The 17,125-nt window shown below is 48.7% G+C and overlaps 3 protein-coding genes across 3 annotated transcripts; 2 read left to right on the top strand and 1 right to left on the bottom strand.

The window, feature by feature from the left end:
• Nucleotides 1-1,421: 1,421 nt before the first annotated feature.
• ASPWEDRAFT_102506 (uncharacterized protein) lies at nucleotides 1,422-10,605 on the top strand (the record flags this gene model as incomplete). The annotated part of the gene is made up of 10 exons (XM_040827484.1): nucleotides 1,422-1,467; nucleotides 1,535-2,121; nucleotides 2,174-2,771; nucleotides 3,666-6,188; nucleotides 6,236-6,344; nucleotides 6,399-6,884; nucleotides 7,130-7,260; nucleotides 7,312-7,488; nucleotides 8,000-9,780; nucleotides 9,838-10,605. 10 exons carry the CDS (start codon nucleotides 1,422-1,424, stop codon nucleotides 10,603-10,605), a joined length of 7,206 nt encoding a protein of 2,401 aa, XP_040695550.1.
• Nucleotides 10,606-11,130: 525 nt separating this feature from the next.
• Nucleotides 11,131-11,920, bottom strand: ASPWEDRAFT_167865 (uncharacterized protein; the record flags this gene model as incomplete). Its single annotated transcript, XM_040830210.1, has 3 exons — nucleotides 11,131-11,319; nucleotides 11,398-11,763; nucleotides 11,858-11,920. The coding sequence occupies 3 exons, from the start codon at nucleotides 11,918-11,920 to the stop codon at nucleotides 11,131-11,133; spliced, it is 618 nt and encodes a 205-aa protein (XP_040695549.1).
• Nucleotides 11,921-13,918: 1,998 nt separating this feature from the next.
• Nucleotides 13,919-17,033, top strand: ASPWEDRAFT_48338 (ATP-binding protein; the record flags this gene model as incomplete). The annotated part of the gene is made up of 3 exons (XM_040837094.1): nucleotides 13,919-14,858; nucleotides 14,915-16,812; nucleotides 16,875-17,033. The coding sequence occupies 3 exons, from the start codon at nucleotides 13,919-13,921 to the stop codon at nucleotides 17,031-17,033; spliced, it is 2,997 nt and encodes a 998-aa protein (XP_040695548.1).
• Between the last annotated feature and the right edge of the window lie 92 nt (nucleotides 17,034-17,125).

Below are 17,125 nucleotides of genomic sequence, written 5' to 3'. Positions count from 1 at the left end.
TTTTTCTATTCTGGAATTTCTGGCATATGGCCTGCTTGCCGCATGATGGCTTTCTTTGGATTTTCTTTTTCCATTCCCTCTGAGCTTTTGCATTGTTTATATCGAAACCACCTGGCCATCTGAAGCTGTTCATTATGCTCTCTGGATTCTGGAGTTGCCGCCTCCGGTTACCGGATAGGTAGTCTTCGGGCCAGATCTACTTGGTGGAACCGCAAAAAAAAGGTTGGGGGTCGACGACGGCCGGACAAGTTCCACTTTGGGATGCGTTCACCATCGCCTGATTGAGATGATTAGGGCTCAGGAGCAGAGGAAAAAGCCCATGGCAGGGTGTGATTGTTGCGATGTCGTCATGAGATGGTGGGCAGCGACTTAGCAGTTGGGCTTTTGGTGGCAATTGCAAACCGATCAGGCCATTCGTATTCCTCGCAACTAGGGTTTCATGTTTTCGTCGGAGGACCATGGCCCATCCTTTTTTCGTGGCGGTGTTCTTGATTGTCGAATCTACAGTCATGTGTTGCTAGCTGCAGAGAGGACGCAAAAAAAAGAAAAAGAAAATCCCAAATAGAGCAGTCTGCAAGTTCTCACGTTTCGAGGACTTGGAGATTTTTGCGGGGCAATGGCGGGGACGGTTCAGTCGCCTTCGGGGCCCCGAAATCATCGTCTGATCTCCGTGCAATCATCACGACCTCTGTTCGAGCTCTCAGAATCTGATTCTGCAGCCATATATCAGCTTTGACCGCTCCAAACTGGTTGTGGATGATTCTTTATAGCTCGTCCAGCTTTAAGTTTTTCCAGCTGAGATGCTCGGCTCTTTGTTCCTGACAGTGTGTGAAAGTGACTGGGGAGAACTGGGGAGAACTGGGGAACTTGGACTTTCCCAGGCAGTCACTTTACCCTAAATGGCGACTAAGCAGTGCTCCTTTAAAGCAGCTCTGCTGTTTCCTGAGTGTTTGTGCTCTTTGGCACGAGATTGTCTTGTTTGAACAGCTATTCAGCAACACTATGATGCAATCCTCCATCTCAGGACTGTTGTCTTCTTCCTCTCTGCTCAGCTCTCACTCGCCTTTATGCATCTCATTAACTTTCCTTCTCCTCATTTGCTGTCTACTGCATCTCTTTATTATTGGTTTCAATATCCATTTTCTTTGCACGCCAACATGTCATCTTCCCTTTTATCTACCTGTCCCTTTGATGGAGTTCTGGCATTCCTGTCCACCTTCTCTTCAGCTGTTCCCCTCTGTTTCTTCTTGGCGGGAACACTGGCCCCCTTCATTGCTTTGTCTTTCTATAATTCCATGCATGTCCGACCCTTTTCTGTCTCAAGTGACCGAGTTACCTACCAAAGACACCATGGTTTCCTTTTTTACAGAAAGACTAACTCTCTTGGAATACAGTCAGATGACTCCAAGATCTGTGTTGTCATGGTCGGCCTTCCGGCTAGAGGCAAGAGTCTCATAGCTGGAAAGGGTACGTGGTTTTACTTTGCTACTCAAGCCTCACTGTCCAAATTAGATACTAATTGTCTGTTCACTAGCAATGCGATACCTCGCCTGGGTTGGCATTCCTGCACGGGTATTCAACGTAGGCAGCTACCGTCGACAAGGTACTCCTCAGCCCTCCGCTACCTTTTTCGATCCTCATAATCCTGAGGGAGAGAAGATGAGACGAGCTGCCGCCGAAGCCGCGATGTCAGATATGCTTCATTGGTTTAAAGCGGGCAAGGGTGTCGTCTCCATACTCGATGCCACGAATTCTACAAGAGACCGCCGCCGCTGGATTTATGAGTCTTGTCGGGATGCTGGCATCGAGGCTTTGTTCGTTGAGTCGATCTGTGATGAAGAGGATCTGATCATGAACAACATCCTCGAAGTCAAGACCACATCACCGGATTACAAGGGCCAGGATCCTGAAATGGCTGCTCTGGATTTCCGTAATCGTATCCGCAACTATGAAAAGGTTTATGAGACCATCGACGAGAATGAGAAACATTACACCTATGTGAAACTCATCAATGTCGGTTCTACTGTGATCATAAACCAGATCAAGGACTACCTTTCGAGTCGATTGGTGTATTACATCCAGAATCTCCATATCAAGCCTCGTTCCATATGGCTTTCTCGCGTAAGTGATCGATCAAATCTTCCACCAAGTTAAAATATACTGATTTTTCTAGCATGGAGAATCCGAGTATAATTTGGTTGGCAAGATTGGAGGAGACTCGAGTATTTCCGAGCGTGGGGAGGCCTACGCGAGGGCTCTCCCTGGTCTCTTGAAAAAGTCTGGCTTCCCACCCAACACCAAGATTGTTATCTGGACGTCCACACTCAGACGTACTATTCAAACCGCTCGTCACCTCGCCGCTGAAACAGGCTTTGAGAAGCTCGAGTGGAAGGCACTTGACGAACTTGACTCTGGTGTCTGTGATGGACTCACCTACGAAGACATTGCCCACAAATATCCAGAGGACTTCGCAGCGCGTGATGAAGACAAGTACAACTATCGCTACCGAGGCGGAGAGTCTTATCGCGATGTTGTTATTCGTCTTGAGCCTATCATCATGGAATTGGAACGTAGTGAAAATGTCATTATTGTTACGCACCAGGCTGTCCTGCGTTGCATCTACGCCTACTTCCTGAATACGCCACAGGAACAAAGTCCCTGGATGGAAGTTCCTCTTCACACATTGATTAAGCTTACTCCTCGTGCGTATGGAACCGAGGAACAGCGTTTCAAAGCCGATATCCCTGCCGTATCAACCTGGCGTGGCAAGGGTACTTCTGCGAAACACCAGGAATTCCCCTCTGACTTGAAACAGTAAACCCGAGCGAGCAAGAGGGTGAAATTCGCGCACAGTCATACTATATTTGAAACATGGTGCCCAAACATATTCCATTACTTTATGCTTAGCATCATCAATCATCCTATTATCTTCTTCAGGCAGCGCCTTTCCCGTCCGTCAATCCTCATTTTTTTCTTGGGCATCAATCCGGCCTTGAAGCGCCTTGTACAGCAATCCATGCCTCCTTTGGAACGCTATTTTATTGCTCGATTCAACTTTTACCTCATGGGCTTTTTTTAACCGACCCTGCACCCTTGTTCATGGTATATGCTCTATATCGTGTGGATCCGATCATTTTCACTGCAGCTCTGGGCCTTACACCCTCGATCATATGAAGATAGCCCTTTCCACCTTACCAAAGCTCCATATGTGTTTGACCAACAGTCCTCATATGCATAGCTAGCTGATGCAAAGATATACACTACTCTCGACACATTTGGAGGATGACGGATTCATGGGTTTCTATTTTCCTATTTGTTTATTGTTCATCAACGTGATTATCCATAATACCACAAATACCAAAAGAAAAGTATAAAATAAATAAAATACAAAGCAGTTTATTGCATAAAAATAAGGGATATGTTATGAATCTTGCAAATAATAGCTTCACCTTCCATGTCTGTTGCCTATGACCTCATCGGTGGCCCTGGCTTACTAATCTATGACTAACGACCAACCATCCGCTGGGGATCGCCGCATAGTGTCACTGCTGCCAGACGGAAAGAAGGTCACAAGCAACGTCCACGCACGACAGCATGGACATTTATGCCGCTTCGGATTTGTGGTTCTTGATATGACAGGTTTCTGTGCCTCTTGATGTGAAGAGGCGCGGTTACACAATCGCGCGGTCAAGCCATGTTGTCTGCATTCACAGCTCGGCCTCTTGTCGAGCTCAAGCAGCGGGACAGGTCCAAGATCGAATCGGTTCTCGCATACGGCGATCGACTCATTGTGGGATTAAATAACGGAAGTCTACGAATTTACCGAATCAACGAACTGACGACCGAGGATCACGAAAATAACCACAATGTCGAAGGGGAGAATGGGAATGGGAGTCCGGTCAAGAACGGGAACGTGGATGTGGATGTGCCCAAGCCGAGGGAAACGGATCTTCTCCGCGAGCTCGAGAAGTTCTCCAGATACAAGGTTGAGCAGTTGGCTTTGATCAAGGAAGCTAAGGTGTTGATTTCGCTATCCGGGGGATATGTCTCGGTTCACGACTCGCAGACCTACACCTTGCAAGAGCAGCTCTCCAAGACGAAAGGAGCTGCGACCTTCGCTGTAACGTCGAATATTGTCAATGATCTCGAAACTGGTGTACCATGGATCGTGTCGCGCCTTGCGGTGGCTGTTAAACGGAAGATACTATTGTGGTCATGGCGTGATATGGAGCTCGAGAGCGATACGGCGGAGATGAGTTTGGTCAGTGGCATCAAGACGCTCACGTGGGTATCTGGTACCAAGTTAGTAGCTGGCCTTGGCTCGAGCTTCGTTTTGGTTGATATTGCGAGTCAAACTGTTACCGATTTAGTCGGGCCGGGAAGCATTGGTGGGCTCCCAGGTCAGGAGACTGGCCGTTTAGCGGGGGTCGGAGTTGCGAGCATGAGCTATATCGGAATGGGCGGTATGGTTCCCAAACCCTTGGCTACTAGGCTCTCTGAAGGGCAAATCCTATTAGCCAAGGATGTAAACACCCATTTCATTGACATCGATGGCAATTCGCTGGGACGCAGGCAGATTCCGTGGAACCAGGCGCCTGTGGATGTTGGGTATTCATACCCTTTCTTATTAGCACTGCATGATGCTTCAAAGGGTTTGCTGGAGGTTAGGAATCCGGAAACCTTTTCATTGCTGCAGTCGATTTCATTGCCATCTGCGAGCATCTTGCACATCCCCCAGCCTAGTATTAGCTTGGCCCACGCCGGCAAAGGATTTTTGGTTGCCAGCGATCGGATTATTTGGAGAATGGAGGCTCAGAGTTACGACACACAAGTTGATGATTTGGTCGAGAAAAGATATCTCGACGAAGCCATCAGTCTGATAAGCATGCTCGAAGATGCTCTTCTAACCAATAAACATGGTCGACTACGGGACGTCAAATTGGATAAGGCCCAAGTTCAGTTTATGGAACGGAAATACTCGGCATCGATTGGCTTATTCACCGAGATTTCAGCACCTCCAGAGACTGTCATTCGGCTCTACCCTAAGCTGATTGCGGGCGATCTCTCCTCCATAAACGAAGAAGAGGACGACTCAGATGAAAGCATCCCAGATAGCCCATCAAAGCAGACCGGATCACCGGCGAAGGTTGATGGGGCGAACGAAGACTCCCCCAGCCCGAAAACCCTCGCGCATGCTCCATCCATGAAGTCTTTTCTCCGCACGAGAACTGATGACTTCAGTGACGCGGGTAGCTTTCGTGGGAAGCCCGTGGAAGAAGCACAGATACAAACAAGCAAGAGACTTGAAGGGAAAGACCTCAAGGATGCGGTTTATGAACTTCAAAAGTATCTGGCGGATGCTCGTAGGAGGTTCCAGCGCTTTTTGAATCCTGATGGGTCACTGAAAGTAGTCGGGCCGCCTGAAAATGCAGTGTCTGATGAGCTCACGGACATTGTCATGAAACTACTCGGCATATCAGACAAGGACCAAGATTATGACTTTGGTGAAATCCTCCGAGAAAAGGCTACACTTGTTGACACAACCCTCTTCCGGGCTTATATGTTTGCATCTCCTGCCCTGGCCGGTTCGCTTTTCCGAATCTCCAACTTCTGTGACCCTAATGTCGTCATGGAACGGCTAGAGGAAACCGGCCGTTATAATGACCTTATCGACTTCCTGTATGGAAAGAGGATGCACCGACAAGCTTTGGAGCTCCTGCAGAAATTCGGCGTGGACGAGACGGAGACAGCTCCCCAGCTTCATGGGCCGAAGCGAACCATCGGATACTTACAAAATTTGCCCCCTGATCGAATTGATCTCATCCTCGAATTTGCCTACTGGCCGGTGCGAGAGTATCCTGATTTAGGGATGGAAATCTTCATGGCAGACACGGAAAATGCGGAGACACTACCTCGTCAACAAGTTCTGGTCTTTCTCGACGGGATTGATGAGGCCCTCGCCCTTCAATACCTCGAGCACGTTATTGGAGAGTTGAATGATATGACTCCAGACTTGCACCAGAGGCTCCTTCTCCTTTATCTGGGCCACCTGAAGAAATATCAGACCAAGGAATGGGAATCACCCGACGAAAATGCTTACCCTGCACTGCATACCAAATTCCTCGAAATGCTCAAGTGGAGTACACAATATTCACCAGCAAAAATGCTCGATAGTCTTGATCGTGATAGTAAGTCTCCTATTTTCAGCTGGAACCCCCATGGCTAATAATGATAGATCCCGAATTCTTCGAAGCAAGAGCAATCGTATTTAGCAAGATGGGTCAACATAAACAGGCTCTCGAAATATACGTCTTCAAACTCGAGGATTTTGTTAAAGCGGAAGAGTACGTTCAATATCACATTATCAGCTGGGAAGGCTTAGCTAACACTATGAACAGATATTGTAACCAGGTCCATATGGCAGAAGATACAGTCACTGCAGAGACTACTACTGCACGGCGCGCAGCCCCTGCTGATTCCGAGGAAGAGGAACCATCCATCTATTTGACATTGTTATCTCTATATCTTTCTCCGCATCATGGATACAAGCCACAGTATGGACCTGCACTTGAGCTGCTGGCAAAACATGGATCCCGCCTTCCTCCTGGCTCTGCCCTTAACTTGATACCCGAAAACCTCCCAGTCAAGGAACTTGAGTTTTATTTTAAAGGCCGTATGAGGTCTGCCAACTCTATGTTCAGACAAAGCAGGATAGCGGCCAACCTGCAGATGGCGGAAAACATCAAGAGACAGGCACAGTTGTTGGTCGGCGAAGGGACTGATGGGAAGTCCTCGCGGTCGAAGCATGTCACTATCACCGAAGAGAGAAATTGCGGGATCTGCTTCAAACGACTCGGTGGCAGTGTAATCAATGTGTTTCCAGAGTAAGCTTCGCTTTTCCCTCGAGCTTCCGGTTCTTCCACTGACATTTCGGCAGTAATACTGTTGTTCACCTTGGCTGTGCGAACCGGATTTCCACAGCTTCATGAGACTTTTTATTTTATCTCCGCCCCTTTCTGCATAAATAGAATAATGTCTGTTGTTCTTGTGCGATTGATCTACCACTGCACATACGTTTTGCCTTGATGTTTTGTTTTCTTTCTTTTTTTGTATCTCATTGATATGGTAGTTGTGTTGTCTTTTATATTTTCTTTCCGAGCCATTGGGATGGAGTGGCGGATGCTTTTCTGCCATTTGATACCCAGGATAGCGATTTTATCCCAAGAATTGAAATGCTCGCGCGTTCGGCTTTTCATGATCGTGGTAGAATATGTTGGTCATGGCTCCGTGTCATCGTGTAAGGACGTAGAGAGGACAGAAATGACCGCGCAATTTCCACGCGTAGCCTCAAACAATTACCGGGACTTTCTCTATGCATCATCCTCTTCAACGACCTCTTCTCCATAATTTGCCTCTTCCTTGGCTTCTTTCTCCGAGACTTTACGTCCTTGCGCCTCCGCCGCCTGTTTATCCTCTTCCATCCGTTGCGTCAGAAACACATTGATCTCATCCTGCAATTTAGGAGCCAATTCCCTGAGCTCTGAGAGATAGGCCACTTTGGCTTTCACGTCCGAAGGTGGGGGAGAGGATATGTGGTGTTGAAACGTGTGCGTTGTTCCAGAAGGAGGGGAATAGACGGCGTGCAGGGTGTTGGGTTGACCGGTAGATGCCATGGTGCTGATTCGGGTTTCCTTTGTCTTTCTCTCTTCGTCTTTAACCTCGAACTTGCGTATTTTGGCTGTTATAATCCTCTTTCTCCTGTTGGTGGGGGACGAGAGAAGAAAGAAATCGACTCGGGCGGGGCGAACGATCGGAAGGCGGCTTCGTTTCAATGCGAGACGGCGGAGCAAGAAGATCGACAATTATTGATGGACATCTCTCCGTCATCTCTCGCTGCTGATCCTGACCACCTAGGCAGAAATACTCGAACTCCAGAAGCAAACGAGCAGCAAAAGAAGCCAAAAAGAACATGGGGTATATGTTGCCTTTGCCCCGGTAGCTGAGCTCCACTTGTCGACCTTCCCTTCTTCCATTCCATCCGTTATGAACACGCCCTCAATGCTACGCTCCCCGGCGACGGTCTCGCCAGAGCGTCCCTCTCGATCCCCCGTCCCTCCCCCTCGCCCATCCTTCGACGACGAATTGGAACGGCCAGGCTCCTCTGGAAGTGATGCCTCTTCGGTTACCTCGAACGTGACTACGGTCTCTGCCTTTCCCCAGGTCTCTTCTCACCCCAGCCCCGGAACGGCGACCACAACTTCCACGTCTCGCCCTCGTCCACCCCGAACCTCGTCAATTACGACCACAAGCACCAACAGCAGCAACGCTTCCTCTACTGCTACTGGGAGACCCTCCGCATCCTTCATGCCACAAAATGAACAGCCGGTCAGAAGGCCGTCAGGTCGTGCAGCCCCGCCGGAGCTGCAGAGGCACCGTTCTAGACATCACTCTCAGGGCTTCTTCGAGCCATCCCTCCCAACAGCGTCTACTTCAGATGCCACACTATCCGCCTCGAGGATAGCTGCTCAGGCAGCGATGCAGCAACAGCAACAATCTGCAGCTCAACATCCGCCGAAACGACCCCAGGCTGTCACACAGAACTCCGATGATGGGTCAAGGAGCAGGAGGGGTGGGAGCGCCTCCCCTCCTCCTCCACCGCCGCCGCCGCCGTTGTTCGCAGCCCCTAACTCTGGGGGCTTCTCGGGCCAGTCATATCAGAATGGGATCGTGGGAGGACAGACTCATGCGGCTACAACTGCTGCTAATGTTGTGTTTCCCAGGGGCCCCGGGTTACAGCCGCCCGGCATGTCTGCGGAGCAGCCGGCTCCTGAGCGGGAACACAAGCACAAGGGAGAGAAATCCAAAATGAAGCTTTTCTCTAAGCCCAAGCATATCGGGATCAGTCGCGACAAAGATCCTGGGAAGGACAAAGGCCTACCCTCTCCGAGTAAGATGGGATTCCCTGGTGTGTCGCGAATTGTGAGCGCGTCTACTACCAGCTTAGCAGATACTATGCCGACAAACAATTCGTCGATGTATAACTTGTCCAATGCGTCCGTGAGCACGGTAGTGCCCGCTGACAAGCAGACAATCAACGAAAAGGAGAAGGACAAGGACAAGGATAAGGCCCATAAGCATCATTTGTTCTCGCGACAAAAGTTAAAGCTTAAGGATAGAGATGATCATAAACATCTGCCTCTCTCATCAGCTTCGAGTAATTCGAAGCCTTCGGATCCAAATGCTCCACAATCGCTTTACTCCTTCATGCCAGCATCTCCTGGTCCCCACACAACAACATTTCACAAATCAGTGAGCGGTTTAGATCTTTTGCATGGTGGACGGAAGAAGAAAGAAGAGAAAGCGCTGGCAGAATCAGAGCAAACTGAGTGGTTGGCAAATTCGAGCGCAAACAATGGCACACCAGCTGTATTCCCTGGCCCATCGTCACTAGGAAGCTCAACAGGGGTTTTGGCCGAAGCCGCATTAAGGGAGACTCTCCAAGGCTTTGGTCTCAACAACATGACCCCAGAGGATGCGTGGGACTTCCTGAAGGCAAAGCTTCTGGTCATCTTTGACGGTGAAGATGTTCGCATCGCTATCGAGGATCTCAATAAACTGGTGCTGATCCACATCCAACGCTGTGTACAAAAGCGGACACCTACAGCTATTGTGGATGATCTGCGGGAGTTGCTGGAGACCGGATTTGCATCATTGAATCATACATTAAATGGAGTCCCTGATGAGAAGTTGGTCCCGCATCTGGTACAAATATGGATGCTAGTGTTTGGTACAATCCTGCCATTTATACAGGCTGTGTTTCTACCGCTAGATCTTGAGTTCAAAGGATGTGGGTCCGTGATGAGCTTTCGAGAAGCCCAAGAATTCTGGGGTGGGCTTCGCAGTCAAGAATCCCCTGGCGGTGCATTTGAAGTTCGCAATCTTGTTTTAACAGCATTCCGTGACATGGTCGTTCTCTTCCGCTACGACGGTCTAAAGAGTACATTTTCTCGGTTGAGCCTCGACAACATCAACATGGGCTCATCTGCTCTCAGCGTGACGACAAAGAGCAGTGCAAATAGCGGACGGCCCGGGACGGCTGCATCGTTTGACGCTGGCTTTGGCACTAGCTACAGCTCGCAGACCTCTACTCTGCTCAACGCTGCTGCTAGCTACTCTTCGGACTCAATGAGCTGCAACCGCAGCCGTGCCGCATCGAACACGTCCTCAAATCCCGACCAGTTGATCTTCCAGTCCTTCTCATCACCGCCACAACGGCCGACCATCATCCACCGGTCCTCGCATACTGCAGATACTTCCCAGGTTATAACGGAAACTGTAGGGCGGATGCTGCAATGTGTGAGCGTTCTAGCCAGTGTACAAACAGATGATGGGGCGCAGGAGAAGATCGAAATTCTCAGCAAGGCCCTCAAGCACAATTGGCTCGGACGTGGGCGGACAGGAAGAGATCGACGAGGATTTGTCGGGGCCAAGGTTCGACCAGCTATCGTTACGCGGACTGATAGTGATGATTCTACGAGGAATGCAAGGAATGGCGATTTGGAATGGCCTTTGCGGGACGGGCGTCGGGAGCTGGGTGTTCAATGAAACAATCGAGGCGCATGCATCTTTTTTTTCACCTTCCATTTCTTTTCTTTTCTTTTCTTATTTTTTTCTTGGCTTATTTTTGTCTGGTACAAAGAAGATACCTCTGCTGGCGTGAATATGGACGATTTTGCTTTTTTGTCTGTCTATTTCAGGGCGTCAAGTATCTCACACCTGGTCAGCGTCTTATGGCTACGTGATGGTCCTTGGATGGTACCTAGTTTCGGGATATCGTTAGAGTAAATGACGAATTTTATGACATTGTTTGGGCCTACCATTTCATTCTGATATGTGCCAGAACTCTTAACATTCGAAGGTAGAGTTATTTGAATTTGATCACCCAGGGGTATGCGGAATGAATTCATCGCCATTAGCCTTGTGCTCCTATTCCTATGTCCATCCTTATCCCAGTCGAATCCCCCATGCAAATTCGTGACTCCCAATGAACCAGTCAGTCAAAATGCAAATTGTACCACCATAAACCTGGGCCGATGCATGTCAATATCGAAAAAAAACCAAACCCTGCTTTCACTCCTCGTTATTGGAAACCGGTTCCGCCCCATTGGAGTTCTTGCTCAACTCCTTGTATTTCTTCTGCAGGGCAGCAAGGGGGTATTTACTTCCGCCATCCGCTTCGATCGACTCCGAGATTTTGTGCCACTTTTCCTGCTCGAACCTGTCTTCGATTTCTTTCTTGAACTTGATAAGTCTGGCTTCCTGTTTTATTGGCAAAGAATTACAGTGTTAGCGACTCGCATCAATCAGTCACACCATGCTTTCCAGGAAACAACATACATCCGACCCGGAAATCGAAACAAAGTTAGTCTTCATGGTCGTATAGCGCATTCGGAGCGTGGTGCTTCCAATCTGGGTACCCGTCATAGCAGTCCAAGCGGAAGTGATATCCGCCCAGCCCCGGTTCTCGTCATCTCTCATACGCAAGATCATTTTGTCGAGGATAGAGGCCGCCTCGAGAGTCGTGGGGATCGGGCCCAAGTTGTTTGCCCCCTTCTTCGAGCCTCTTCCTGCCTTGGCCTTTTCTGTTTTTCCCTTTTTGGTGGGAGTGCCCTCGTTGTCCTCTCCGTTGGTGGTGGTATCGTTTTCGCTGGCCTTCTTGCGGCCGCGCTTGCGAGGCGTAGACGCCGGGTTTGAGGGGTTGGCCTGGATATATTCGTTAGCTCTTGCGTTTCTGGTACAGGCTGCACATAGAGATTAAGGGCTGGGGTCTTGCCTCTTCGTCCTGTTCGGCCTTGACCTTGACAGGAGCGGGGTTTTCGACTTCCTCTGTCGCCATGGAGATGTCTTTGGCTTCCGTCATATTGTTGATTGGGGTAAAGGGAGATATATTTGTGGTTTGTTCGAGAGGATCAACGGGGTAGAGCTCGTCTAGTTCCATAGGTAGAGAGAGGAGCTGGCAGTGGATAGTTTGTGTTATGGGTTAGGGGTGGAGATAGGTGAGTAGGGTTAAAGAGAAGAAGAGGGGCTTGTTCCTTAGAAAAGAAAAGTCGAGGGTTGCAACGGACTGGGCTCGGTCTGTTCATGTAGTGAATAAAGGAAAGGTAGAGCTTCATTTATATCCAGAGTCTTTTATATCAGCACCGTGGATTCTAGAGAAGGTCTCCTTCGTAACTGTTAACTGATATCTAAGAAGCATCATGGAAAGTTCCATGTCTTTTCTAATTAACTCTCTTCTGCCTTGTGATAATGTCTGCCTGAAATATTGTGACTCCTTTCAGTGTAGTCAATTGTCAGTGGATGATGACTTGGGGGTGAACCCAAAGTGAAGGCGAAGTGAAGTGAGAGAACATTGAATATCATATCAACTTTTGATCAAATAAAACCAAGCCAACTCTGAAAAATGCACCCCTCACCTGTCTATACTATACAAATTACACTACTACCGGCTTTAACTAGTCAGCAATGCTATCATATTTCTTTTTCCAGCACAGGTTGAAAACCATCACGCTGATCCCAGCAACGCCACGAAGAACCACGTAGTCATCTGTCAACTTCAAGCCAGCCAGGTTCCTAATCTCTTGAATACAGCCAGTTTATTGACTGGAACTACCATCACATGGTGAAGCTCGATGATCCTGGTCGATTTTGAATCTATTCGTCGAGGATTCCCTGTTCGGATGCTGTGATGAAGGCAAGTCTTACATGGCTTATTGATTCGTTATTAAATGAGTAAATATAGATTATTCCGACAGTCAATAGATGGAAATCATTTCCACGCCTGACATAACAGCCCATCCGATTCTGTCATTCGGCAAAATTACCGTCCCCAGCAAAAGTACCTGCACAAAGTACTCCGTGCTGCACGATTCTGTCAGTCAGGGATTTAATCCCTTCATCCACGGATCAACTAGAATGATCAGCTTCTGCGTAAGCAGGAGAAAGATCGGCAGTTGCAGATGGTCTAGTTCTTTTGTGGCTTGGGGTGTTTTTGCTTTTCCCCGTGTCTGCATTTGTGCCATGATTTGGGGAATCTATCGTGTTGTGATGGAGGTATGGATAGTATTTCGATGGTCACAAGTATTTTGGTTGAATTGATAGATGGAAGATCTTTGAATAATAAATTATTAGAGGAGAATTAAAGGAGAGAAGAATGGAAATATCCCACCGCTGTATGGGCTGGATAAGAGCGAGAGAAACATTTCGTGTTCCACCGCTGGTCTGTCAATCTTCTCTGGATCCAAGACCGGCAAACAAAAGCCGGCCAGAAAACATGCTCCCTGGCTGCTCTTTGAGGAGACGAACATACATTTTTTTTTTTTTTTTCGTGGGTCTGGGATGAGACTTGCAGGATCAACGCCTGACAGGATGATTGTGGTTGTGATTGGAAGGATGACTGCAATCAGGGATGCAAGCCCAGACAGAATCGCCAAAGAGAGGCTCTCCCAGCAGCAGGCATCACCAGTGTCTTCTTTTAAAATGCTCTCTTCTCGCTTACTCTAGGGGAACGCTCGTTCTTTTTCATTTTCTTCTTTGTTTTCTTTTCTCTCTTTGCTGGCCTTAGTGATTATATACTGGTATTCCTGCTAACCATCAATCCTCGTTCTCCTCAAGCTGCAGGATAGCACCTCACCGCCAGAACAACTTCGCCCTCCTTCTAACTACATTCTGTGCGATCCAGCGAAGCAAGGCGCGACACGGTTCGGGATAGCAGTTTTGATTTTCATACAGCGGACACGTCAGTTGGACATCTTCGGTCAGTTCAAATCCTCTTCCCTCGCTTGCTGCTCTTTCTCTTTTCCCGCTAGTTCTCTGTTCTTCTCTTCTCTCTGGCATTCAAAAACCCTCTATCTCGTCAATCATGTCCACTGACTCTGGTCAGATTGAATCCAGTTCCAAAATCTCGCCGTCAGACGAGAAGCAGAGAGATTCCAATCGCGCTGCGGTCTACACTCCATCCTCCACTCCACCCTCCGAAGCTCCACAGCGGGCCCAGTCCCCCGAAAGCATGGCTGATTCCTCCGCACCCACCTCTGGGGCTGCCGAAACCAAACACGAGGTCGAGCCATCTGGCGACAATAGCGCTGTCAAGTCAGATGCAAAGCCATCCGTGCCTGTTCCAGACACTTCCTCCCAGAAGGCCGCATGCAAGAAGCACCCAGTGAAGGAATCTGGCACCAGTCGCAAGCGTGATGGGAAAAAGAAGACCCACAAGCAAAACAAATCCTCCTCGTTGACCAGCGAAAGTTCTTCTGAATCGACCTCATCATCTGACAGCTCTGATGCCAGTGATGCCGATTCCGATTCCGATACTACTGACTCCCAGTCCACCTCTGAGTCTGATGAGGCCGACAAGAAAAGGCGAAGACAGCGAGGAAAGAAAACCAAGAAGGTGCCAAAGGGAAGTAGTAGAAAGAAAAAATCTTCTCGGTCGCACTACCAAGCAGAGTCAGAGTCCGATCCTGACGATAGTGATGATGGCAACTCCTCCCTCGACGAAAAGACCTTGAAAAAGCTCGTGACCAAACTCAAGGCAAAGAGAAAGGCCAAGATCCATTCTAAAGACTCATCTGAGGAACAGGAGGAAGATGATGATGACTCTGATTCGGATAACATAGCACTTCTTCTGGCCAAGGAGAGATTGGCGGTCATTAGACTCAAGCTAGCCGATGGACGTCAGGCCAAAAATCGCGGCAAAAGGGGTTTAGGAGAAGGCCAACCAGACGGCCAGAAAAGCTCACAGAAGTCCAAGGGCAAGAAGAAACCGGCCTCCAAAGTAGCTTACAAGCGGGTAGATCAATGTGCGTCGAGTACCCCCTTATTATGCTTAGTGCTAACTTGATGGTTACCATTATAGTATGGGACAATACAATCCACAACTACAAGCTGACAGAGACTGTCAATGATCCCGATGCCAACGAATGGGACCAATACATCTTCACTGTCCGTCGCAAGTTTAACTGGGAAAACAAGTATGTGGAGACAGTTGTTGATATCAAGAGCAAACACCTCCGGGATGCCTTGTCCAAGGTTATGGATGGTGTCAAGGGTGTGAGCTTAGTACAAGAGACTGCTGTTGTCGACCCCAATATGCTTTTCTTATATCTCGAGGAAACGCGTCAGCACATGAATGATCTGAAGCAGCTTGCCAAAACCGAGAAAAAGAAAAAGGCGAAAAAGGTGGCTGCGTTAAAGGTAGCTCACCTCAAAATCCTCATCAAGTATCTGGACGCCGACTATTCTGAGACAAAAAAGACACTGTACCCATTGCTGGAGGCCAACATGATCACTTTCGATTTGCTGTGGGCGCTGTTCAAACCAAACACAATTGCATACTCCCCGACCTATGGGAACCAGGATGAACCGCGCGCCTTCAAAATTGAGTATGCAACAAAGGAGTCATCCTTCATGAAGGGCCAGTGGTATAGCATCGAAGGCCGCTATCTGGAATACGACGGCAAGGCTTTTGGTATGGGAACAATGTCAGCAGACGTGGAGGCCTTTAAAGGAGCTCGCAAGATCACCAGCCTCGCATGCTACCCGCTCAAATACCATCGTGAGGCAGACGACGTCAGAGTCAAATTGATCGAACGGGGCAAGAAATTTGTATCTCTTAGGGGTATGAACTATCGGTTTCACAAGGGCATGGCATTTTTCAAGAAGAAGCGCAATGTTATCAAGGTCAATATCAATGGACGGGTGATGATTGATCCCGCTATTCACCGCCGTATCAACCCCAATTATCCCATTAGCACTGTCCGTCCTAAAGACCCTGATCTTCTAGGTGGTTCTGATGATGATGCCAGCGATGATGGGTGTGGCTGTGCGTTGGGATCTGATTCAGATCAGGATTCAAACCACCGTCGGGACTCTGATACTCCCCAGCACATGTACAAAGTCATCCAAGATAAAGAGGGCAAGCCACATGTGGTGGAGGTCGAACTGGATGAAAATGGAAATGAGATCCAAAAGGAGAAGATGGATGACGTTCAGGATCCTTCGGATCGGGAGTTCAGCGAGGAGGAGCTGCTGATCGCCAGCCCCGTCGTCCTAGGGTTTGCCTTTAGTGAGAAGCTGTGGTTAGAATTCAGTATCTCAGGCGTCAGTGAGATTGACTGGAACGAGAAGGCATTTGACTCACTGGTCCTCCCTGATAACCAGAAGTCTATCGTCAAGGCACTGGTTGAATCCCACACGTTCCGCGCCGCACAGAATATTGACGACGTCATTCAGGGCAAGGGTAAGGGACTTGTCGCTGTGCTCCATGGCCCACCAGGTACAGGCAAGACCCTTACTGCCGAAGGAATCGCAGAGCTTCTCAAACGTCCGCTATACATGGTGAGTGCAGGAGAGCTCGGAACTGACTCGCGAACTCTGGAGGGCGAGCTCAACAAGATTCTGGACATCGCACACTCCTGGGGAGCCGTGCTTTTGCTCGACGAGGCAGACATCTTCCTTGAGAAGCGCACAATTCAGGATATCCATCGCAATGCGCTGGTCAGCATCTTCCTTCGTCTTCTCGAGTATTTCCAGGGCATCCTCTTCCTTACCACGAACCGGGTAGAGACTTTCGACGACGCCTTCCAGTCCCGTATTCATGTAGCATTGCGGTACGGAGATCTCACCACCAAGGCCAAGCGAAGCGTGTGGAAGATGTTCTTGGAACGCGTGCAAGCCATGGAAGGTTTGCAAACTGCGAAGTTCACTGAGAAAGACTTTGATGCACTGGCCCGCCATAATTTGAACGGGCGTCAGGTGAGCTAACCAAATATTTTATTTCTTCGTACCTGTCTTCTATCGATACTAACAATAACCAGATCAAAAACTCGGTCCGCACCGCCCAAGCTCTCGCTGTCAACGAACAATCTCCCTTGTCCATGGAGCACATCAAACGTGTACTGGAAGTAGCCGAAACCTTCGATCACGATCTCCGCGGTGGAACGGGATACATGGATGCTATGAGAAGCTACACTTAATATTTGGTTATTCCTTTCCTCTTCTTTTTCTGATACGGTTTTTTATGACGTGAATGGCTTTTGTTTATTTCTTTTTTTTTTTTTTTTTTTTT

The sequence above is a fragment of the Aspergillus wentii genome, assembly GCF_001890725.1.
Source record: "Aspergillus wentii DTO 134E9 unplaced genomic scaffold ASPWEscaffold_1, whole genome shotgun sequence".
In the NCBI taxonomy this organism is placed as follows: Eukaryota; Fungi; Ascomycota; class Eurotiomycetes; order Eurotiales; family Aspergillaceae; genus Aspergillus; species Aspergillus wentii.
This window is presented reverse-complemented; position numbering and strand designations above follow the sequence as displayed.